The sequence below is a fragment of the Trifolium pratense genome, linkage group LG2 (assembly GCF_020283565.1).
Source record: "Trifolium pratense cultivar HEN17-A07 linkage group LG2, ARS_RC_1.1, whole genome shotgun sequence".
Lineage (NCBI taxonomy): Eukaryota > Viridiplantae > Streptophyta > Magnoliopsida > Fabales > Fabaceae > Trifolium > Trifolium pratense.
In genome coordinates this window covers 52,649,334-52,675,193 of record NC_060060.1, presented here as the reverse complement: position 1 = coordinate 52,675,193, position 25,860 = coordinate 52,649,334, and the positions used below count along the sequence as shown (strand labels likewise).

General features: G+C 33.2%; 3 protein-coding genes across 3 annotated transcripts; all 3 read right to left on the bottom strand.

Moving 5' to 3' along the window:
• Nucleotides 1-611: 611 nt before the first annotated feature.
• LOC123911256 (very-long-chain 3-oxoacyl-CoA reductase 1-like) lies at nucleotides 612-5,444 on the bottom strand. Its single transcript, XM_045962634.1, has 3 exons — nucleotides 4,627-5,444; nucleotides 1,329-1,398; nucleotides 612-995 (listed from the first exon to the last, which is right to left on the bottom strand). The coding sequence occupies exons 1-3, from the start codon at nucleotides 5,244-5,246 to the stop codon at nucleotides 741-743; spliced, it is 945 nt and encodes a 314-aa protein (XP_045818590.1). The 5' UTR covers nucleotides 5,247-5,444; the 3' UTR covers nucleotides 612-740.
• A 2,305-nt stretch (nucleotides 5,445-7,749) lies between these two features.
• LOC123908109 (regulator of G-protein signaling 1) lies at nucleotides 7,750-13,234 on the bottom strand. The gene is made up of 11 exons (XM_045958641.1): nucleotides 12,994-13,234; nucleotides 11,677-11,797; nucleotides 11,497-11,560; nucleotides 11,313-11,397; nucleotides 10,956-11,029; nucleotides 10,378-10,569; nucleotides 9,550-9,638; nucleotides 9,208-9,446; nucleotides 8,834-8,958; nucleotides 8,415-8,536; nucleotides 7,750-8,305 (listed from the first exon to the last, which is right to left on the bottom strand). The coding sequence occupies exons 1-11, from the start codon at nucleotides 13,074-13,076 to the stop codon at nucleotides 8,102-8,104; spliced, it is 1,398 nt and encodes a 465-aa protein (XP_045814597.1). The 5' UTR covers nucleotides 13,077-13,234; the 3' UTR covers nucleotides 7,750-8,101.
• Nucleotides 13,235-14,598: 1,364 nt separating this feature from the next.
• On the bottom strand, nucleotides 14,599-15,912 carry LOC123909438 (protein NOI4-like). Its single transcript, XM_045960279.1, has 3 exons — nucleotides 15,802-15,912; nucleotides 15,184-15,387; nucleotides 14,599-15,007 (listed from the first exon to the last, which is right to left on the bottom strand). Exons 1-3 carry the CDS (start codon nucleotides 15,808-15,810, stop codon nucleotides 14,981-14,983), a joined length of 240 nt encoding a protein of 79 aa, XP_045816235.1. The 5' UTR covers nucleotides 15,811-15,912; the 3' UTR covers nucleotides 14,599-14,980.
• Between the last annotated feature and the right edge of the window lie 9,948 nt (nucleotides 15,913-25,860).

Sequence of the window (25,860 nt, the reverse complement as noted above, 5' to 3'; positions counted from 1 at the left end):
TAATCTTGATTTTCAAGTGCAACAAAGGAATAAGTCTCACCTTAACAATTATTATCAATCCATCTTAGCCATTAATTGGAATTAAAATCAAAGGTCAAGATTTGGAGTAAGTTATAAAACTTACTCTTGGAGTCAATATAACCCTCCTCATTATATTTTTATTTACTTAAGTATTGCCCTCACTTCTCAATGTTTCCGGCTCTATCACTGCCTATAATAGCTGGTAGCTGCTAGACAATTGCTTCTGATGATTTCTACACCATTTCTTCTAATCATTCATTGTGAATTTCTTGCCATGTGTTGAAGATGACTAAAATAGTTGATACTTAGGCTTAGGCATCCCTCTTTACAATGCTACTAATTTGCATTGATCAAACATTTTGAGCGATATATATGACATTCTAAAAGATTCATGCATTGCACAAGTTGGCAACTAGTATATTTTAAGTTAAGAATTAATGCGAAATAAAGATAAACAAATACACCTAAATTTTATATTAATCTACCTATTTTTTATTTATTATATATTACTAAAATATATTTTGAATCATGACCATTTCAATCTTTTTAAAACATCATCACATGTAGCCATTTAAACAAACTGACCCACATGCTTAAGATTGTTATTATTATAACAGGAAAATGATGGACCCAAAAGTCCAATCTAGAAAATACAAAAAAGGAAAGTACATATTTGGAGTCCTTAATTTGGCCTCAAATGTTGATTTGTTTCAGAATTACTACTTAGATGCCTTTTGTGAATCCTTAATGAGTCCTCTTTTACGCATGTTTAGAAAATAACGAAGCATGTAGGAATCCAAAAATACATCTGGAATTGTCCTTATAAGAAAGGATTGCAGCTCATGAAAGAAGTAAGGTACAACCAGTTTTTCATAGCCAATCCATTTTGTGCATGCTTTGCTATATATTTCTGGTGTTGGAACAAAAAGAGATGCTCTCATTCTTGTCATTTTTGTTGACACAAATAATGGAACCTGCATATTCAACATAGCATAGCACCACATCATATAAGTGAGGTTGGTAGATAGATACATTTCCCATGAAAGCTATAATAAACACATACAGGGATACCGGATACAACACGACACTGACACATTGACATCAATAATAATTTTAGAAAATGACATAATTCAATGTAATCACAAGTGTCGGTGTCATGTTGGTGTCAGACACTGATAGGTGTCCGAAACAGGGACATGGCTAATCCGAGGAGTGTATATATGTGTTTCACAACCAGTAAATAAACTCAAATAAGTCAAGATACAAGATATCTAGGATGAAGCAAAAGAAGAGGGGCAACACAGAACCTGACACTGGATGTCAATTCCTTGATGCTTGTATTCCAAATTGATGCATGAAGAGAACATTGCAAGATACCTGTAAAATTAGCATGAAGATCTGGATTCATATTTTGTTCTAATTGAAATATAAATGATTAGTTTAATAGCTAACAATGAAAGGAAAAAGTAATTTGTTTCTTAATTAGTTTTTTTTTTTTAATTAAAGTGATGAAATACTTTCTACGAAAATAAGAAAGGCTATAGCCATATACACAAAATTAGATGTAGTGAAAATACTAACATGCCTTGGATTATCTGTGAGTGAGAAAGTCTTACCTAAGCACAATTAGTTAGACACAAAATTTTAGGCACACTTACACAAATCAAAAAAATAAAAAAAAATTGTCGCATCAATTTATATCACTTTAATTACTTTATCTTTAATTTTTTTTACTTGATGTGAGTGTGCCTATACTGTTGTGAATTCGTCAATAAAATCACACCAATAAAAGAACTTGATGTGTGGAGCAATAGAACTGCAACCAAATAACAAGCGGAATAAGCAATAATAATAATAACCGATAAACGAGATAAAGGAGAAGAAAGAACACAATATTTGTTTACCCAGTTCGGTCCAATAATGACTTAGTCTGGGGGAGAGAGCAGCCCCTCCGTTCCACTATAGCAAACGAGTAACTTTACAAAGAGTTTCAATTGAGTTACAAGAATTAATCCTAATTCTACCCAAATCTCGAATCTCTTCCCGTGGCCAAGAGACTCAATTTGATAAGTGTTTCCCAAGGTGTACCACAAAGATAATTCACCCACCCTAGAGTTGTACCAAGAGAAAACTCTTTTTCCTCTCTAAAACCCTAGCCCTTGTGTGGTGGCAAACCTTAATCCTTGCCTCTACATCTCTACTCTCTTTCTCAATTTTTCTATGAATAAAGCACTCCCTATTTATAGAAAAATATATGCCAAAAAATTAGTAACAAATCTGTTTTAAAATAAAACAAATCCAAGTCAGAGTGTCTTCCAAAAAAATATATTTTTTTCCAAAAAATCTCCAAAACAGCAAAGATGCAAAAGAGATTCAACAAAGATTTTTCTGACTTTCTTGTAACTGAGATTTCAAGGCATATCCAACAATTCTCCACCTTGCCTTTAAATCGATGGTGATCCCATCCAACCACTGCGCTTGCTCCCAACTATCATCGGAATTTTAGATAGCTCAACAAGCTCCACCATCCCTCTTCAGCCCCCGGATTGTGCCTTTTCCGTCCTGCTGAAGAATCGCTTGCCTCCGACTATCCATGGGATTTTGCGATAGCCCTACAAGCCTTCACCACTCTTCGACCCCGGAATGCCTTCCGTACTCTCGAAGTTTTGCTTGGCTCCAAACCAACCTTGGAATTTTAGGTGGTTCCACAAGCTGCAACATCAAACTCTCCTTGTATCCAACTACCTCCAGCAGTCTCACAAGTTACCAAGTCTGATCACCGTTGCTTTCAATTGCCTCACTGAAGATCCTCTCAAGGTCTTGCACTTTTTCAGCCACAATTGAAACATAATCCACAAGGTCTCCATGGTAATCCCCTTTGGTTCAACAATACCACTCTCCTTCATATCTCCGATTAGATAGCCAAGAGCTAATGTTGACTGTCTACCACTATTGGAAGACTCCACCTCAAACTGAGTTTCCACCAAAGTATACCTACCATGATCTCCACCTTGTAACACGCAAGACCTTTTCAACTCTTCTGAAACATACTTCAAGCTATTGTTAGTCTCCAACAATTCCAGTTCAGTTCAACACCTAGTAAACCTTGTTCACTAGTCCAACTAAACTCATGTCACTAACAGGTCCACCTGAAGTCCCACAACTCAACCACATTATGATAATCACCACTAGTTATAGATGCATGACCAACTATCTTTGCATCTATGTTCGGAAACATACCTCACATCGTGTAAAGAAAATCACGATTGTCAAACTTCGTAAGACAAGCTGTACCCATAACTTGAACCTTCAAGCTTTCCGTCTTCAAAATGAACAACTCCATCTTCAACTAACTCTAGAGTCTCAAAGTATTCATTCTTTGAACACATGTGATAGGAGCATCAAAAGTCCATGACCCAAATACTCCACATGTTCTCAACTTCCACTAGCACCTCTACATAATAATAAAGTTGTTGTTTCAGAAGTAACCCGAGTATTCTTAGCACCGCCTCTCCAGGCTGATGTCGAGTATTATTACCACCGCCTCTCCAGGCCGACCTTCTTCGCGATCTCCATTAACCTTTTATCTTCGAGGCACCGGATAACAACACTCCATGTTTTATCCATCATCCCGAACATTAAAATTGCTTCCATCTTCACTTTCCACAATTCCAAATTGCTTTCGGAAAGTCCTCGATATCCGACTTGGAACCCATGGCGCTCGCTTCAAATTGTTCCAATTGCCCCACGGTGGGCGCCAATTGTTGTGAATTCGTCAATAAAATCACACCAATAAAAGAACTTGATGTGTGGAGCAATAGAACGGCAACCAAATAACAAGCGGAATAAGCAATAATAATAATAACCGATAAACGAGATAAAGGAGAAGAAAGAACACAATATTTGTTTACCCAGTTCGGTCCAATAATGACCTAGTCTGGGGGAGAGAGCAGCCCCTCTGTTCCACTATAGCAAACGAGTAACTTTACAAAGAGTTTCAATTGAGTTACAAGAATTAATCCTAATTCTCCCGAATCTCTTCCCGTGGCCAAGAGACTCAATTTGATAAGTGTTTCCCAAGGTGTACCACAAAGATAATTCACCCACCCTAGAGTTGTACCAAGAGAAAACTCTTTTTCCTCTCTAAAACCCTAGCCCTTGTGTGGTGGCAAACCCTAATCCTTGCCTCTACATCTCTACTCTCTTTCTCAATTTTTCTATGAATAAAGCACTCCCTATTTATAGAAAAATATATGCCAAAAAATTAGTAACAAATCTGTTTTAAAATAAAACAAATCCAAGTCAGAGTGTCTTCCAAAAAAATATATTTTTTTCCAAAAAATCTCCAAAACAGCAAAGATGCAAAAGAGATTCAACAAAGATTTTTCTGACTTTCTTGTAACTGAGATTTCAAGGCATATCCAACATATACAAATATTTAAGTTTGTCAAAATCATGGCAGGACTGTGATTTTGTTGAAGGTTATAATTCTTGCTAAAATCACACTATAAGTGATTCTGTGAAACTCATTGTTAATCCAAACATACAATAAAACTTATATTTATTAGACATGAAGAAAAAAAGACATTTCTAAAAGCAACTTACGCTTTTGAAGCTGCATAAAGTGTGACAAGAGGATAAGAAGGAAGAACAACAGTAGAACCAGAACCAATGTTAATAATAGCACCTTTTTTCTTCTTAATCATACTAGGAATCACAGCTTTTGTAACCCAAGTTGTTCCTTCCACATTCACTTTGATAATAGAATCCATCAAATCCAAATCAACCTCATGAAAATATCTAGCATAAGGATAAGCTACACCAGCACCATTAACTAAAATTCCAACATCTAAACCATCTATTGCTTCTTCCACCCTTTTCATTATTTCTTTTCCACTGATATTTTGCATGTCTATAACAACACTTTTTACCTCAACATTTCCACCATGTTTATCTATTATCTGTTTTGATGTTGTCTCAAGTTTAAGAGGGTTTCTACCAACTAAGAGTATGTTGAGTCCCTTAGATGCAAACTCAAAAGCCATAGCTTTGCCTATTCCATCAGTGGAGCCAGTGATTATAGCCCATGAACCATATTTTTTGAGCTGTTTTGTTGGTCTTAAGAACATGATCCATATCCAGTTGAGAAAATGGAATAGAGATTTGCATATTTTGATGAAGCCTAAGGTGATTGTTACTGCTAAGAAGAAATCTTGAAAATCCATTTCTTGTTAAATATCACTCACGAGATGGAGAAAGAAAGAGAGTTCATAGGTTTGCACTTTGAAGAAGTGTAGCAGTATTTTACTGCTGACAAAGATAACATATATATCAATATGTTGATGTTTGTTTGATATTTAATGTTCACCAACCGTGAGTTCATAAGATGTGAGTGAATATAAATATAATCATGTGTGCAGTGTGGGGTTGAAATCAAGAATTCCATCCATTTATATATATATATATATATATATTAATAATATTGACAGATAGCAATTGAGTGGTCCAATAAATGTTGAAGACCCATGTGAGTAACTCCTACCTGCAATGGTTGTAGAGTCGTTGAAAATAAAATCAAATTATTTTGAACTTTGAATCAACAACTTACAACAGTTGCAGTGTGTGCGATATTGTAGGGTATTCAACTCTAAATGAAGTGAGGAAATGAAAACTTATCTGTTGCTTATGACTTCAAGACTAGTTGAATGTGATGTCTTGGAGATGATTTTGATGAAAGACCAAATATTAATTTGAGAAGGTTTTGGAAGTTTAATGTTTTTGGGTTATGAAGGTTTTTGAGTTTGGAAACCAGAATTGTATGATCCGGATTTAAGGGTAAATTTAGTATTTTGGAGGCTTTTGAAATTTTCTTATTGAAAACAAGCCATTATAATACCCTCACTCTTAATATTGTAACCAATGTGGCATGAATGTCCAGTTATATCTCAACCGTACATTGAAAAAGTCAAAAAGATATGATAGTAGAGAGGAAATTGAGGGTGGAGATTTAGAAACATGAGAGAACATTAGATAAATCTTTTGAGAAAAATCATTCCCAATGAGATGCTATTTTGCATGAAATTGGATACTACAGTATTTAGAAACTGATTTTTTTACAGTGACGCAATTCTACATTTACCGATCAATTAATGAATGAGTTCAGCAAATGTGAGACTTAAGAAGAGTTTTAAGAGGAATCAGAGAAAGAGAAATAGTCAAAAAGAAATAAAGTATTACTTATAATTGAAAGATGAAGAAATGAATACATGCTCCTGGCTGACACCGATAGTGGACACAATCAATTAGAAACAATTAAGGCTTGTGACTCCCATGAGTATTAATGGTGTCTTTCAAGATTTTCTCGCCCTTCGAGTGGTTAAGAAGAATAGGTTAGGGTAGGTGTTAATTTGACATGTTATTGTTTGGACAATCTGGAATTCTCGGAATGATGTCATATTTGCAAGAGGAACTGTTTCTCTCAATCTTTGGTGAATAATGTGAAACTTTCATCATGGAAGTGGTTTTTGGCTAAAACCCCGGTAACCACTGCTCGTTCTATGAGTGGGACGTGGATCTGATCCTGTGCTGGAGTGTTAGCGGTTTGTGGTTGCGGGTTGTGGGTCCCGTTGATTCTTGGTGGTGGGTGTCATGTTCTATGTCTGTCCTCTCTTCTTTCCTCTTTTCCCCCCTTTGTCAGGTGTCTCGATTCAGGTTTTTTAGCTGGACGTTTGGTGTTTTTTCCATTCGTGTTTTTTTGTATTTTAGTAGTAGTGCTTTTCGGTTTGCAGTTTTTTGGGAGTAGTGTATTTCTAGTACACTTCCTTACTATGAAGCTCTGATACGTGACACGATACCGATACGATACGACACTGATACGGTGACACAATTTTTTTTTTAAAAATTCTCGATACGATACGTCCGGGATACGTTATTTAAAAATTAAATTTAAAATTAAATATATATAAATGGACAATATATAAACATAACTAAAATCGATAATGATAACTCAAAATAAGAAAACACATGACAATTACATATATTAAGTTAAGTACTACCCAAAAAGGGGTGGGACGGGTAGCTCAACTGGTTAAGCTAGTTGAGCTTAGGGTTAAGAAGTTTGAGGTCCATAGTTCAAGTCATGACAAGGAGAAAAACTAATAAAGACATAGTTGGTAACATCATACTCTAACATTCAATACTTAGGAGAAGAGAAAATACGAATTGTATCAGTCTCATCTCCTACATTTCCATCATCAAAGAGCATTAATTGCCCGATACTTTTTCGATCGATATGCGTATTAGAGAAGTATCCGACAAGTATTGGTTATATTTTATTTTAAAAAATAATATTAATTGACGATACTTTTCCGATACGTGTATCGGACGAGTATCGGTATCGAGTATGTATCGGACACGATACTTTGCCATTTTTGGAGTTTTTTCTTCTTTCGGCGTTCTTCTTTCGGCGTTTTCTTTCCGCGTTATCTTTGCCATTCAAAAATAAAAAATTAGAAACAACCAAACTAACCAACAACAAACACAAGTTAATCCTAACAAAGTTAACAGAACAATATTTCTCAAAAAAAAAAAAAAAAGTTAACAGAACAATAACATTGTAAGCTTACAATATACTGTCACAAAACATTATTGGTGTTTGTTTCAATACTAATATCTATATTGTATTGTGATTGAATGCATGTGTAAAAAACATTTACACCGCCATGCATAAAAATTAAACTCGGTAATACCAAGGACGTTATTATTAGTTCGCTGCATTCAACGAGAGTACAACAAGATGTCTTTTGTATGCTTAAAATGGTAGACCAAAGATGTGTTTAGGGTTCAAACCAGTATCAGACTATCAGTGTCAGCAACAAGGGTAACATGTACATGATCGGATGATCCTAACCTAACTATACAAATCGTAACAAAAAATAAAAACAAAAATCGAATTGCTTTTTTTTTCCTTCCTACATACACCTCACTTGTAGACACTAACAATATATATAGGAAAAAGTACTATATCAGTGATTTTCTATAAAGGTAAATCCGGTTTGGCAGGTCGATAAGCGCTACCAAGTCACGAGTCAGTATCATTGTCACATTCCGAGTTCTTCAAAAGATGATCTTGGTGAAAAGGATCATCTGTACCATGCACCGAACTCAACCTTGGAGAATAGTTCCACCCTGTCATTTGCTCAAGCTCATAACCATTACATCTCATGTCACATTCCTCTTGGAACTTCAGGAAGAACATCGATGACCAATAATCTTTTGCCAAGTTCTGGGAAAGTGGATGGAATATATGTAAGTTAGACGAATATTATACAGCCCTCCAGGCTAATTTTAATCAAGAGAGTCTCGTCAAATTGTTTTGAATCTAAGAAACTCACCGTTTTCATCAGCTGCACGATCTCGTTAAGTGCATTATGAAAGAGATCGGCGCGGGCGAGGTCGGAAGTTGACAAAATTTCCTGTTTGCTTCTGTGAGAGATGTTTATCTCCATAGCTGCACCTGTAAAATTACATTCTAGCAAATATTAAAACACCAGCACCATGCATTTTGAAGGAAAACTTGAAAGCATGTGGTTATTATTTTTTTCTATTAAGTGAAAGCTCTTGAGACTGAACTCATTCGCGGAAAACACCATCGGCAAGACATGCAACTGTGTCTAAAATGAAATAGCTGTGTTAATAAAAAGATTTAGACAAATCCGGTTTCACAATTTTGGCAATGGTAAAAGCAGATGTCATGGAGGAAAACAAGGCAAAGGATGAATAAAGGAAGCTATCTGTAACAAAAAGTACCAACCTGCAGCTATGTACTTCTCAATAATATGCCGTGCCATATAGATTCTTCTCACGCAGTCATTTTCCGATATTTTACTTAGCTCATGCACCTCATCAAAGAAGTGCACACTCTCCCCAGCCAAGCAACTGTAAATATATTAAAACAATAATATATTACTGTTTAATTACAAACTTTATAGACCCTGAGGGAGCAGGACAAGATTACAAAAGATTCGTTTATCTCAACCGAGACTCTTTTATCCGAAGGTAACATCTATTTTATTTAGTGCATTGAAAAGGCTACCCATTGCACCTTTATTATTTCTCCTAAATAAATCATTTTTTTTAAATAAGAGAAACCACGATTCCAGCATATGAAACAAAAGGAAATTTTACCTATCAGCAAATGCCATAAAAGATTGCCTGAATTTCTTGTTCAAAAGAAGCTTATCCAATGGTTCATTAGGATCTATCCTCGAATTCTGTTCACGTTGTGTTAATACCCCACTATCAGGTATTCCCAAAGCCTGGCCCATTGTGCGAAATTCTCTGGATTCTCTTCTCCGCAAGCTGATTTGCGAGAGCAGTGGTTGTGAACTTGATATTGAAAAGAAAGCCAGAACGAGTATGCTAGCCTTTAATAAAGACAAAATAAGATGACGTAAATACAAGAATATATGAAAAATAAGCAGTAATCCTAATCCATTGTTATGCAAAATAAGCAGTTGGAAAACATACCAAAACTAAAAGAAGAAATCTGGAGACAACTTCAAGCCACCGGATATTGTCATGAATTTCATTAAGTATGTAAGCAGTAATCCATACAACTGACAGAATAAGTGAGCAAAGGTTAAATTATTGAAGCCACCAAACTAAGATATTCAGAAAATATTTGTTAGAATATATGAAAAATATCTTGCAGTATCTTGAAGTAATTTCTTATGGTTATCTCTTGGGATTAGTTTTCATATATCCTTATATATCATGATCTGTTTCCCTAATATTAGTATAAATATTTAAGACTAACCATGATTCTTGTGTAATAGCATTCAATACATGATTCTTATCATATTAACATAATTACAGTAATTTGAACACATATTTTCCTTCCTCAACCTCATCTTTTATAACACTAGTTTGGAAAAAAAATTAGTAGATTTAGGTATTCGGCTAGACTTTACAAGATGAACATCAGTTATCTTTAAGCCATCAAGCCATTGTTAAATAAAATAAAAAATTTGTTGCTAGTCAAAGGGACTGCATAGTGTAGTCATAAAATCTGTTTTCACTTTTCAGAAAGTAAATCATCCTGTATTTAACATAAGGCTTATGCAAAGCAGTTCCGAAAGCATACCGAGATATAAACATTTGAAAATATTGCATTGAAGAGCTAACATTGATTTCTGCTTCTGTTTTTTAGCATATATGAGTGTTACTCGTTTCGACTAAATTGTGAATTTAAGAACACTGATATTTTCCTTAGAGCACTGATCAGTAGAAAGCTTAAGCTACAGGCTTTAATAAAGATATAATGGAGTATCTTGTAGAATATAGGAAAAAGTGTACCGATGGATATAGATGATACAAGTATTCCCCGCCAGAGGTCTCTGAGTTCATCAAACCTGAACTCTATATGATGAACAGCAGCAGTTACCCCAACCAAAGTGGCAACATACAACGAATGAAGGATGGCAACTGGTATGGTCCACTGAGCCGACATGTGGCAGCGATTATTAAGAGGCTTCTTTATATGGATAACTAAAGCATGAATTAAGAAATTTATTAGAAATAAATACAGGAAAAATACCAACTTAGCAAAGCAAAAGAGAAATGCTAGGCAAAGGGGTGATTCTGGTCACCAATTCTTGAAATAATACAAGATGTTGAGAATACTAAGTACGTACAACAGAATGATTTTGAAATGAATAACTCCTTCAACTGAAGTAGACATTGTCCGACAATTTTTTTAAAAAGAACACAATAAATTACATAAAAAAGATGCAGCTTTACAGGCGAAAAAACATTAAAGCACTAGGATGAATTTATAGCCACTACTGCTAGTCTACTACCTCTTCTCCCAGCAGCAAAGTTTATACAACACAAACAACAGCAATAAGTAACTTCAAATTAATTTAGATTCTTACCAGCAGCACCAACAATCCAGGGAAATAGAATAAGTGGAATTAAAAAAAATGATCTGATTAGTGGTAAACGCCTCCTGAAATATCAGCAAAGAAATTAATTCAGCACACAATTGACATATGAACGGTAGCTCATTTAATTAGGTACCTTATAAACAATGGCGTGAGTAAAAATAAAAAGATACAAAATGAAAATAAAAATAAAAATTTCACACTGCGAAAACGGGGTTGGGTAGAAATTTTAAGGCTGTGAAATGGTTTATTCCCATCATAAATTTTGTATGAACTGAGCAAAGTGCCTCCTAAAGCAGAAACCGGAAGCTATAGAGCCTAACAATTCAATATCATGTTGTCACTTACTTGACAAAGATAAAATATAACTGAAATGCTTGCGTTATGCGGCAGCTCAACAGCAAACCAAACCCTAGTGGACCTTCAACCCAAACTGGAAATAAACAATAAGTATGGTTATGCTAATACAGCAACACATATTAATATACTCGACTACAAAGTATAAACAAGTCAGAAAAGATGGCAAGGTAACCTGCCCACAAGTAGCACGAATACCACCAATGCCTCTTTTCAAATTTCAAGAAATTGTTTGACATCTGCATACAAAAATATCGAAATAGTAAGCGTGAAAACATACAAGGGGATCTGAGTAATTGAACATATATACTGTAATGAGTAATGACTGAACATCTAATATTGGTTTTCTTTCTACCATAATTGATAGAAGAAGGTTGAAGCTGGCAACAACTTGAATTACAGGTATCCAAAAACCACTGCCTTTAGTACGAGGAACCTTGTGAACTATGAAGGGAAATGTTGACCATACGAGTAGCCTGAAAGATAGAAGCCAGCCATTACCAATAGCAAATACATAAAAAGTCTAATTTATATATATTTTGAAACAAACAAAGCTTTAACAATAAGATAAAGCAGCATTTAGAAGAGCTAATTGAACTTATATTATAACATATGCCCTTGCATAATTGTTCTGAAGAGCTTACAAAAATAGGTTATATTATGTTCATAATCAGCTTTCAACATATTTTTGCAAGCTTGTCTTGACAGCTTATTATAGCAGTAATGATACATGGGCACCCCTTTTTCGCACACCCGTGCAACACTTGATTAATCATGCGCAAAAATGTGGTTGATTCAGTTGAGTAGATAGTTAAATTTCAATTCACGACCCAAATTGTGTTTAATTCAATTACATAAATTAACCACAATTTTCAACTTGATCTAAATTAACAGTGAATTAACTACATTTTTACACACGATTAACCATGTGTCATGTTTATACGAAAAAGTGGGTGTCCATGAAACATTTTTGTATTATATTATAGGCTCTGTTTGGTAAAAAATAGCGGATAACTGATAAATTAACTTATAGCGGATGAACTTATAGCGGTTAGCTTATAAACTAGCTTTTAGCTTGTAGCAAATAAGCTAGTTGATGAATTTGTAGTGTTTGATAAAATTAGCAGTTGAACTAGCTTATAAGTATGAAAGGACATAAAAAAGATATGTTTAATTAATATTTAATTTTTTCAAGTAAGATGACAGGGGTAAAATTGGAAGAAAATATGATAAGCTATAAGCTCATAAGCTACTTGAAATATCATTTGAAAAATAAGCTATAAGCTCGTTTTTAAAAGCCGTTACCAAACAGAGCTTTTAGCTTATATAAGCTAGCTTATTGGCTTTCCCAAACAGAGCCATAGTATTAGTAACTTATTTTTATAGAGTTTAATTTGGTCCCCTTTTGTTAATTACAGAAACAGCTTATTCATAAGCGCTTAATTAAGCTAAAGACCAAACTAAAATGGAATCACATAAATCATGAAAGAATAAGAAAATTAAAATGGTGGAAAACAAATTTGCAAATGGAAAGGGTAAAGAAAATATATGCAAGATAAGAACTTGTTAATCAGATTGAAAACTCAAAGTTCATTGAGACATATTATCAAACAGGAATTGGAGTGAAAATTTGGCAGAGTAACAGTGACCCATTAGAAAGAAAGAAACTTACATAATGAAGGAGACGATGGAAACAGTAACAGCTACATAGTCTGTGGGACAGCCACCTTCGACAGCACACTTCATCTTGGCCATTCAGTTTTCATCTGCTGAGGTACAGAAGTTTCAGTGTTGTTCAGAGAGTTTCAGTTCAGGTTGCATTGAATCTAAGCTGACAAGTCACAATGTTGTTGTTTTGTTCTTCCTTGTTTGTTTCTTTGTTTTCCTAGTCAACAAAATTCTACTGTTTGTTTGTTTCACACTTTTTTTTGTTTGTCCGATTTAATCTGGTTCGGGGTCAATTCTGATATTAAGTCTAACCGGTTTCAATGCTCTTTCAATCATAGCTACGGAGAATAGAATCATGATCCATCGTTAATCACTACTAAACTGATTATTATTAATGATTAGTTGTTTGTTTCACACTTTGATTTGCCTAACAATTACTGTATTATTAATTTATTATTACTATAATGATTTTTTTTTATTGATAAAACAAATATCATCTGCGAGTAATTGTAGAGATTAATTTTTTGAAGTAATTAAGATCTACTAATTATGTCACACTATAGTATTGGTACTATAATGACTTATACTCCCTTCGGGCACAATTATAAGCAAAAAATATTTTATCTGTTTGTTGAAAAAATAATGTATCCGGTCAATAATATAGATTAGATAGTAAGACATTTTAACACTGGTATATTTTTTGTATGTGTTTTTTGTAATCTTAATCTATAATTCTTTATTTTTTCTTTGACTTTTTTTTTTTTTTTTTTGTAAACAAGAGGGTCTAAAGACCCTAAGGAAAAAATTTATAAAGCAATTAAGCGAGAAGTAGCAACCTTTTTTATATTTTCTAAATTTATAATTTTTGTCTTGATTTTATCCGCCAAATTTTTTCTACTTTTCCTTTTTAGCTTTGTTATTTAAATATCAAAATATATATATAGATATTGTATGTGTTTATGCTTATCGTTTTCTTATTTTTTTATCTTTTAAAACTTATGTATATATTTTTTTTTACAATAAAAACTTATGTATATTTTAAAAATATACAAAAATTAAATTAAATGGTATTTGACATGGAAAAATTGATGTCAAATATCATTTCTCTTTATCTTTATTGCACCTTTATTACATTAAAATAAAGGCTTTCATAGTATTAAAATAAATAAATGTTTTCATAGTTGATTGAGGTCCTTCCTTAAAATAATACCATTATTTTTACTCAACAAAAAAAAAATCACCTTTATTAATTTATCATATCAAATTTAGAGTTTTGCATTATAATGATTAAGCGTGTGTTTGAATCGGCATTTCAAAACCACAACAATTATAAAATCGCATCTCAATGTATATTTGTTGTGATTGTGAATATTCTAAACTATAAATCCAAGCTTCAATGTTGACGTGAGAGTTTGTCGTGAATGTGCGAACCCGCCGAACAACCAAATAACCCAAAAATCAAAGATCAAATGTATAACCACTTAGAATATTCAAATCTCTTTCCATTTAAACAAATTTATTCGTTGGTATTTCACAAAACTTTATAATGCAATGTTGTATAAATTAGATATATATAAACCATCAAACTTATTAAAATGATGAGAGAATATTTCATTGGAGTAATGTGAAGACCTTGAGATTAATCAATCAATCAATCAAACCATCATGAATATTTCAACTTTCAACGAACATATCATAGTAATTGGTTTCCTAATACATTAGATTATATAGTACATATCATGAGCAAATTTATAAAAAGAACAAAAAAATAAAAAAAATGCCATGCTTTCTCAAGCAATATATAGCAAAAAATGTATATATATTTACATTAAATCTTTGGATGTTGAATTTATAATTAAGTAGCTTTGATGCATGAAATCAACACCTAGAAGCTACACCAATCAATGATTTGAGCAAGCTGGACTATTTTTTCCATTTTCTGTTCTTCCATCTGTTTAAGAAAATACATGATATGCATCCTTTTATCTTTGCTAAGCGCTAAAGCAAAACCACTTTTTCTGCACACAAAATTAAAGACAATCAAGATAATTACACATGAACGAAAAATTAATTGTAAATAAATCACACAGCTTCACAATTTATTAAATTGTTTATTAACATCAACCATACAAATTGTGTGATTAGTATATAAATTAATTGGAAATAGTTTAGGAATTAATGAGTATGTATGTACCTTTGAGGACGAGTTTAGTTTTTTATTATCCTTGACACGGCGAGAGTCATATCTTCGCTGTGAAGGAAATCGTCCAGACGCAGAGGCAATTTTCTTTTCATCTCTAGCCTTGTTGAATATAACAGTGAAACCTTCGGCTGAGGCCGGATCGTTTACATCCCATTCTCCAAACTTCGGTAAAGGTTTTCCATCTTGTTCAGAATACTGCAAATACATATTTTATTATGCCAAAAAAAAATTATTAATTGAAAAGATCTCGAATTTCAATTAATTGCAAGCATATAACATTAATTTTGCCATTAAGCAAAACCAAATAATTAAAATAATACTATATATTTAATGTAAAATTTGATCACAAGGAAATGGGAAATGGCTAGGTTGATTTCTTGGGAAACAAATCATAAGATCTATATCAATGATATAATGTTCATGAATATTGTGACATAAAACATTTTCCTTTTTCCTAGAGAAGGGAGAAAAGAATAATTTAATATGGATTGCATAAGATTGAAAATAATTAGGATTAAGGAATGATATAAAAACATCAAATGATTGAGAATTGATTAGAAACATGCATTGTATGATAATTAAAAAAGATGGAGATGGAGAAGATCATACCGAAGCCATGAGATTGAAGATGCTTTGTGATGTTATTCAACAAGACCAGATATTCTTTAAAAGATGGATACAAATTATAAGGAAAGCAAATGGAGACTTAATAAAAAGAAATTATAGGGATGAGGTGGAATTTAATAACAAAAAGCTCAAATACAGCATTTTATTTAAAGCCAACGGATTCATAAACCAAGTGCAACGAAAAATAGCCGTTGGATTTATGGAACCAACTCGATAAAAACATGGGTTATTTGCTTTTACGTCATTGTTGTTATTGTTATTATTATGAAAATCTTAATTTACATTTAATTTTTCCAACATTACCCTTTCATTAACAAATTCATATCTCTTAGTGTATGGTGTGTAATAGATGTAGGATCGTTAGATTTAAAGAAAGAGAAAATTTCTCCTGAATCGAACAGATTCTATGATTTCTTTTTTCTATATCTAAAATTAACCGTTTCTATAACCGCTACACCGAAAAACAGTTGTAGAATTTGTATTCATAGTAATACCTCTAATTCTGTTAAAAAAAATCTATTTATGATAAATAAATTGACATATTATCATATAATTAGAACAACAAACAGAAATGAAAATTAGAATATTCTTTGATGCTATATATATACATCAGCATATTATATATGTTGTTGAAGATATATAAAGGTACTAATCTTCATCGTAGTAAAAAATAAAAAACAATGTGGAAGATAAAGGTGTAAATTTTGCATAAAACTTTAAAAGAGTAAAATATTTATAAGCAATTATGAAACTAATTATAATATAAGAAATTAACAAACTCACAAGTTAAAGAAAATGCCAAATGCATTCGAAATTTTAGGTTTCGTGTTTGTTCTTTAAGTTTTTTAAATAATAAATAAGTCTGGTTTTAATGCGGTTTTGGTACCCCTATTTTAAAAATCTTGAACTTTTGATCTCTTATTTTAAAGCCAACTTTTTGATCCTCATATTTTAGTTTTTTATTAGTTTTAGTCCCCCAACTCATTTTGGTCAATTTTTTGATGATGTGTCAAGCTAATTAGTGACGTGACAGTGTCCATGTTGGACAAACATATTCCATGTCATTATTTTTTTCTTTAATCAAATATTAAAACAATAAAATAATTAAATAAATAGTTAACAATAATTAGAAATTAGTAAAACGAAGATAACGAAAAAGAAAAACGCGGAAATAAAAAAAATCAGAAACTTATTCCCAAATCATGGAACCAACCTTAAAGCAGAGTTTGAATAATTTGTTACCACCTAACTTAATCCATTACAAGATATCTTATAACTTAATTAAACCGCCTATTTCAACATAATTGTTGCCACCAACAAGAAAATTCTCAAAAACCATGACAACTTCATGGATCCCTTGTTTGCCACCAACTGCATTAAAACTTCATCTTCAAAGTCATTCTCCTTTTTGTTTGCCAAATTTGAAACCTTCTTCAACTTTCAATTTTTTCCAACAAAGACAATATCACTTTTTTCCCTCGAATAGTTAGTTCTTCATCAACTATATCAAAATTGTTACAACCTTTTTTGCCCTTTAACTGTGAAAGGATAAACATATTATTATTTTGAAAATAGAAATCAAAATAACATGGAGCTGATTATACAGTTTGAAGTAAACATGATTAAGAGGGAGAGAAACGATTGAGAGGGAGATGTTGGAGAAAGATTGTTGCGACAGAGAGACGATGAATGATGAAAATCGAAGAAGAAGGAGACTGAGAGAGAGGAGGAGCAATATGAAGGACACGATTGAGAGGAAGATAAACTTTATGCGTTGCTGCGTTTTTCATATTTGGGTACTTGGGTTCATGATTTTTATTGGAATTATTTTATTGTTTTAAAATATAATATTTGATTTAAATTTTAAAAAATAATGACATGGACACTGCCATGTCATATTTGATTTAATTTTTTAAAATATAATATATGTTTGTCCAACATGGACACTGCCATGTCATTAATTAGCTTGACACATCATCAAAAATTGATCAAAATGAGTTTGGAGACTAAAACTCATAAAAAACTAAAATAGGGGGATCAAAAAGCTGACTTTTAAAATAGGGGATCAAAAGTTCATGATTTTCAAAATAGGGGATCAAAACTGCATTAAAGCCTTTAAGTTATTAAGTAACAAATAAGTCCATTAAGTTTCTTAATTTATTGCAACATTATCCTTCTAACCCCCTTTACTAAAGCGCCGACATATATAACTGTTAACTTAGTAAGGTGGCAATGAACATTTTGTTATTTGGAAGTGAAAACGCAGTGTTCAGTACTGAAGTAACAATGTTTGTCACAAGAAAGGGGGGTTTGAATTGTGACCCTTTAAAATTTTAACTGCAAAACAATTTAAGCACAACACACACTATGACAGTAAACGGTTAGACTAACTGGAGAACGTTCTCCTGGAATATAAGTGCAGTAAAATGAGTTAGTGCTTGCACAAATAAAAAGGAGTAAGGGAAGAGAGAATAACACAATGAATTTATCCTGGTTCACCCCTTAATAGTATGGGCTACTCCAGTCCCCACTTGCGTGAGATTATCCACTATAATCTAGACCAAGATTACAGAAAACTTCCCTTTGATCTAAGCCCAGATCAAAGACCCTTTATGATCTAAACCAAGATCACAAAATATCCAGCTATAACCAGCTGATCTACCTCAATCAATTATACCCAATTGACTTGAGAGAATCCTAATGATTTTTCAATGGTTTCTTTTGGATCTAAGCTTATACACCTAACCGGATGTGAAGCTTACAAATTGATACACTCAAAGTACTCTACAAATATATGATCCTAGATTTCTAAAGAGCTTTAGAGTAAGAGTGAAAAGGAGAGCTTGATTGCTTGATATGGAATGTATTAGATTGCTTTGTGTGCTTCAAGTTCTTGCTCTTCCAATTAAACCAACGTGCTATTTATAGATGGAGATGCTCCTTTGTTGCTTGGACATCACACATATACGTTGTGAGTGAGGAACTAGCCGTTGTGAGAGAAACAAAACAGCCCATGTGATTTTGTCTTTGAGATGCTCCAGGAGATCATTCTTCTAATGGTCTCTGACTGTCACATTGTACTTGTTGGTCAGAAATATTCTTCCACCAACTGTCAATGAGTTGTCTCTGAGTGTATATCCGTTACAAATGTATTTCCCATGTGGGAAAATAAGATTTGAATTCATTTGGATAAGATTGCCACCTAAGTGCAGAAACTGGGAGATCATTCTCCAGGACGTTGGAGACCATTCTCTGAGATGGTGTGGATAAGGCCCAACGAAAATATAGCTGTTGCAAGTTGTTGCAAGTTGTCAACCAGCTGTAAACTCTTCATCAAAGGCATAGAGTAGCCACTGTTCACTTGTCCTTCAAAGGACACATGAATAGTGAGATAAGTACTATTTTATGGGAGAGTGTAGCCACCCATGTCATAAGCTTGTACTTTGGATCAGATATGAAACTTCATTGCAAGCTGTATGTACTTGTTGCTGAGTTCTCATTGGTCTAGATTAACTTCTTTAATGATGTTCTTGGAGAACATAAAGCCTTGTTGCAAGATGTGAAGTTATTATTCCTTAAAGATGCTTATTCGAGTAAGCTCAAGAACCAAAATCAATTCCTTGCCTTAAATGACTTATTTGCACTGTTATGATCCTTTAATAAGTCCAACTTAAAAGTTCATTCTTGTCTTGTACCAGTTGACTTGAATAAGTGTTTATGCTTTAGAACACATAAGTCTGGAGACCAATCTGAGATCATTCTCTTGAGGCAGATTTGTCTAAAACGTGCTTGATTCTTTTCTTATGAGTGAAACAAGGTTAATTTAATCCATTGCATCTATTCTTAAATTAAATCACTCAAGAGCACTTGTTAGATCACAAAATGATCAGAATCAAATTAAAATTTAATTAAGGGTTGTTATCTTTAAAACATCAAAATAGGATTTTGTCTCAACAATCTCCCCCTTTTTGATGATGACAAAACCTTTAATTAATTTTTGATTGTGATTCTGATTAAACCATATTCAGTAATAATACTTGTGATTTAATCATATAAGGCTCCCCCTCAATTTTAGCATTCTTTATCAATTTATAAAATATGCAAATGCAAATTGAGTAAAAGTATGTAAAGACATAAATTTGAATCAAACATAACATTCATTAATCAACCTCATAATCAGGGAATATGACATTGTTCAAGTACATGATTAATGATCAAAACATAATAATTCAAAAACATAATCTAAGTTCTTAGAATTCAAACAACATACAATTAGAAGTTGAAACCAAAACAACTTCCAACTATATCTACAAATTCTAAGACTGACAACAACATAATCAAAAGAGTTTTTTTTTTAAAATATTTCAAAATATCACAATCTCCCCCTAATTACTACAGAATTCATTCTCCCCCTTTTGTCAACAGCAAAAAGGCCTGGGAGGTATGAAGGAGTGCTACTGAGGATCTGTAGGAGAGGAAGGATCAGAGTTGGAGTCTTTGTCAAGTTCTGGAAAATCTGGAACTTGTGGAGGAGGATTGGATGGAGGTGGATTGACACGCATTGCAGGGCAGAATTCTTCAATGAGCCAGGTCCTAAAGAGCTGGTGCTCATGGATAGTGTAGTTCATCAGAGTGTTGTTGATCTTGATGGCTTGGAAAAGCTTAGCCATATCTTTCTCAACTTTTGACTTTTTGGTGGGTCTTGAGTCAAAAGGAGGTAAATTAGCAGAGTTTTGGTATGCAGCAGAATCAGTTGATGGATAGCTAGTGCAAAAGGAGTTCATGGAAGCAAAGTTTTGAGGGAAGGATGGCAGAGATGGACCAGCATCAGTATAGATAGGCTGATGTATTTTTGAAAAATCTGAAGGAGTTGAAATAAAATTTTTCAGAAAATCTGTTGTGTCAAAAGAGGTTTGTGGAGAGGTTAATAAAGGTGAGAAGATGGATGTATTGACAGGATTATTAATGGTGGAAAAGCTTTTATCCAAGACAGAGGTGTGTGGGTTTTGAGGGTTGTCAAAATCATTTCTTAGGTTATCAAACTCTAGGGATACAAAAGGGTTGAACTGAGCAGAAGTGGTTTTCTCACTTACAGTTTCTTTGGTTTGTTCTGTTTGAGCTGAGACTGGGAGAATGATCTCTGGATGGTCTCCCTGCTGTGTTGTGATGACTTCAGCTAGAAGGTTCAGATTGCTATCCTTTTCAAATTCCTCTCTTTTCCTTTTTTGGCTTGGATCAGGAATGGTGTGGTCTTCAATATCTCCTATGAACTTCATTCTTCCAATATTCTTTAGAGAGAATGTGGTAGATGAATTCTTTCCTTCTTCTCCTTCAAAGCTTACTTTGAATTTGTTAAAGACTCTTGTTAGAAACATTCCATAAGGAAGAGTGACTTTTCTGGATTCATTTTCAATGACAGACATCATATGTTTGAGCATGACAAAGGGTAGGTTAAGAGGAATTTTGTTGAACATATGATACATTATCAACATATCATTGTCAGTGACTTTATCCTTGCTACCTTTTCTGGGAAATATGGCATGTAGACACATGTTGTGGAACATTTTGAACACAAGTTTGAGTTTGGAAGAGGATGGATTTTTGAGAGGGGTTCCGGGTTCAAAGATTTCAGACATGAATGTTTCCTTGTTTATTCCTGCCATGGAGAACCAGCTTTCTCCATATAGTTTGTGACCAGATGAGGGTACATCTAGGAGTTCACTTAGAAGTTGTTCAGAGACCTTGAATTTTACTCCTTTGAGTTCAGAGGCAATGTAGGTTTGTTCAGAGGAAATGACAGCATTGAAGTAAAAGGCTGAGATAAGGTTAGGATAATGAGTTTCTCTAATGTTGAACAAGTTTGTCCATCCAAGAGGGTTGGTATATTGGGTTAGGTCATGATCTGTGTTAATAAGATCATCAAAGTTATACACTCTACCAGGAAGAACAGGTTTTTTCTTGGAAAAAATTTCAAAACTTTGTTGACAATCCTCATGAATAAGAGGAGCAGGTTTTTTGAGTTTTCTAATCATGATATCTTCTTCAGAAGATTCAGATTTTGAAGGTTTGGTGTGGTGTTTGGACGATGAAGGTCTTTTTGAGTAGGTTTTAATTTCAGGAACAGATTTGGCTTTTGGAGAGCCTGAGTGTGTATTTTCTGAATCATCATCAGAGAGAGAGTACACAGTTTTATCTATTGCTGGTCTTCTCCCAGCACCTGAGGCTAATCTACTTGATTTTCTGACTTTTGAAGCATCAAGTGATTTGGATTTTTTGGTTTTGGTTGAAGTTGAAGTTTTCTTAGTGATAGGGTTAGTTTTGATTTTTGGAGTGGTGGTTTTGATTTCAGCAGTGGTTTGAGAACATTGAATGGGTTCAATGACGGTTTTACAAGTAATTGGAATGGTTCCAATTAAAACTTCAGAGATTTGAACCGTTGTTGGTGGTGGTGATTGTGTTTCAATAGTGGGTTGGTTTATTTGAGGGGTATTTGAGGGATTTGATTGAACTTCAATCTCATTTTCACGATTTGAAAGGGATTTAGAAGAGGTAGAGGAGGATGATTTGGTACCTGACTTTTGAGAAGAGGATGAACAATTTTCCATTTTGTTCTTGTTTGCAGGTTTCTTCAAACGAGCCATGGAAGCAGAATTGATTTTGGAAGATGAACAGTGAGGGTTTGGTGAATAGTGGAGAAGAGATAAGGATTTCAGAAGTGATGATGAAAGAGTGTAGAGTTTGTTTTGATTAAATAAACCGCTAATGAGAGAGTGTCTAGAGAATAGGAAAAGATTTGATGGATAGGTTAGGTGTAGCTTAGTACAATTATGAATAGTTGCAATTAGTACTTAGGAAAACTAAAAGAGAGAGAGAAGGAGTTAAGGCGAGAGAGAGAGATGACCTGGGAAGAGTAAAAGGTTTAAAGTTTTTTAATCAGAATTTTTTAAGAAACAAATATGAAATTCAGATAAAAATATATCACCTTTTTAAGAAGTGTTCTTATTCGTTTAGAGGGAGAATGTTCTCCTGACGTTCTTCAAGAATGAGGTTTTGTTCAACAATGCTTAGCTGGGATTTTTATAATTTTCAAATTTTCTTTAATAAAATTAAAACGATCTTCAACTAGAGGTTTTGTAAAAATATCAGCTAATTGAGATTCAGTATCAACAAATATTAATTCAACATTTTTTTTGCAAACATGGTCACGTATGAAATGATGTTTAATTTCAATATGTTTAGATCTAGAATGCTGAATGGGATTCTTTGATAAATTAATGGCACTAGTATTATCACAAAGAATTTTAATATTTGTGTACCTTAGAGAAAAGTCCTCAAGTTGGTTTTTGATCCATATCACTTGTGAACAACAATTTGCAGCTGATACATATTCTGCTTCAGTTGTTGAGAGTGCTATGGTGTTTTGCTTCCTACAGCACCAACTTACAAGAGCTTCACCAAGAAACTGACAAGCACCACTTGTGCTTTTTCTTTCAAGCTTGTCACCAGCATAGTCAGCATCACAATAGGCTTTTAGGTCAAAATGAGATCCCTTTTTGTACCATAGACCAACATCTGGTGTTCCCACCAAATATCTAAAAATCCTTTTGACTGCTGTAAGATGAGATTCTCTTGGAGATGTTTGAAATCTTGCACAAAGACCAACTGAGAATACAATGTCTGGTCTACTTGCAGTTAAATATAGAAGTGATCCAATCATTCCTCTATATTCCTTCTCAGACACAGTTTTACCATTTTCATCTTTGTCTAAATTTGTTGATGGATGCATTGGAGTAGTCATGATCTTTGCTTCATTCATGTTGTATTTTTTGAGAAGATCTTTGATGTATTTTTCTTGACTAATAAAAATTCCATCATCTTGTTGCTTGATTTGCAAGCCAAGAAAGAATCTGAGTTCTCCCATCATGCTCATCTCAAATTCACTTTGCATAAGGTTTGAAAAATCCTCGCACATTTTTTCATTAGTAGCACCAAATATAATATCATCAACATATACTTGTACAATTAACAAATCATTTTCATTTGTTTTTCTAAAAAGTGTTGTATCTATTTTTCCTCTAGAAAAACCATTTTCAATTAGAAAAGAGCTTAGTCTATCATACCATGCTCTTGGTGCTTGTTTAAGTCCATATAGAGCTTTGGTAAGTTTAAAAACATGATTAGGTTTTTGTTCATTTTTAAAACCAGGAGGTTGATGGACATAAACCTCTTCATTTAAAAATCCATTTAGAAAAGCACTTTTTACGTCCATTTGAAAAAGTTTAAAACATTTATGAGATGCATATGCAAGTAAGATTCTTATTGCTTCTAACCTTGCTACTGGTGCAAATGTTTCATCATAGTCTATACCTTCTTGTTGATTATAACCTTGAGCAACAAGTCTTGCTTTGTTGCGAATTACCTTACCATTTTCATCCATTTTGTTTCTGAAGACCCATCTAGTTCCAATGATAGAATGGTCTAAAGGATCTGGTACTAGCTTCCAAACTTCATTCTTCTCAAATTGTGAAAGTTCTTCTTTCATAGCAATTATCCATGATTCATCAGTGATTGCTTCTTCTATGGATTTTGGCTCAATTTGAGAGATCATAGCTAGATTGTTCTCATCAACTTGAAATGATCTTCTGGTTCTTACACCTTCTGCAGTGTCACCTATTATTTGTTCTTGAGGGTGATTGCTTACAACCTTCCAAGTTCTAGGAGGTTCTTGTGGTGGTGATTCCTGTTCTATAACTTGTTCTTTTGATGAGTTTTGCTCATCTTCATCATCTATTTCTCTTACACATGATATATCATCAAATTCATCAAATTTTACATGCATGCTTTCTTCTAAAGATTTTGATGTTAGATTATAAACTCTATATGCTTTAGAGGTTAGAGAGTATCCTAAGAAAATTCCTTTATCAGATTTAGAGTCAAATTTTCCTAGATTATCTTTAATATTTAAGATGTAACAATAACACCCAAAAATGTGAAAATAAGAGACATTTGGTTTTTTATCTTTCCAAAGTTCATAAGGTGTTTTGTTTAAAACTTTTCTTATAGACATTCTATTCAAGATATAGCAAGCAGTGTTGATAGCTTCAGCCCAAAAGTATTTTTCAACATTGGATTCATCTATCATAGTTCTTGCCATTTCTTGTAAGGTTCTATTTTTCCTTTCAACAACTCCATTTTGTTGAGGAGTTCTTGGACAAGAAAAGTTGTGAGAAATACCATTTTCATTGAAGAATGATTCAAAATAGGAGTTTTCAAATTCTCCACCATGATCACTTCTTATGGAAATGATATTTGAACCTTTTTCATTTTGAACCTTTTTACAAAAGATTTTAAAAGATTTAAAAGATTCATCTTTACTTTTTAAAAACAAAACCCATGTGTATCTAGAGTAGTCATCAACAATAACAAAGCCATAATTTTTACCACCTAGACTAGTAGTTTTGACAGGTCCAAACAAATCTATGTGAAGTAATTCAAGAGGTCTTTTAGTTGAAATAAAGTCTTTAGGTTTAAAACTACTTTTGGTTTGTTTTCCTTTTGTACAACTTTCACATAATTTATCTTTGTCAAAACTTATCTTTGGTAATCCTCTTACTAGATCAAGTTGAGAAAGTTTTGCAATTGTCCTCATATTTACATGTCCTGCCCTTTTGTGCCAAATCCATTTATCCTTTTCAAGAGATACAAAACATGACTCAACAGGCAGTTCATCTAGATATATGACATATACATTCTTTTTTCTTGATCCATTAAAAAGAGTTTTTCCAGTAGATATTTGTTTAATTTCGCATGTATGAGTTTTAAAAATTACTTCAAGACCATTATCACACAGTTGACTAATACTTATTAAGTTATGTTCTAGACCCTCTACATAATGAACATTTTCTAATTTAGCAGAATTAATTTTACCTATTATACCTTTACCTTTGATACTAGCTTTTTCATTATTACCAAAGGTAACGGTTCCTCCTTCCTTTTCCTCAAGGGAAAGGAAGCTGTGTCTGTCTCCGGTCATGTGCCTCG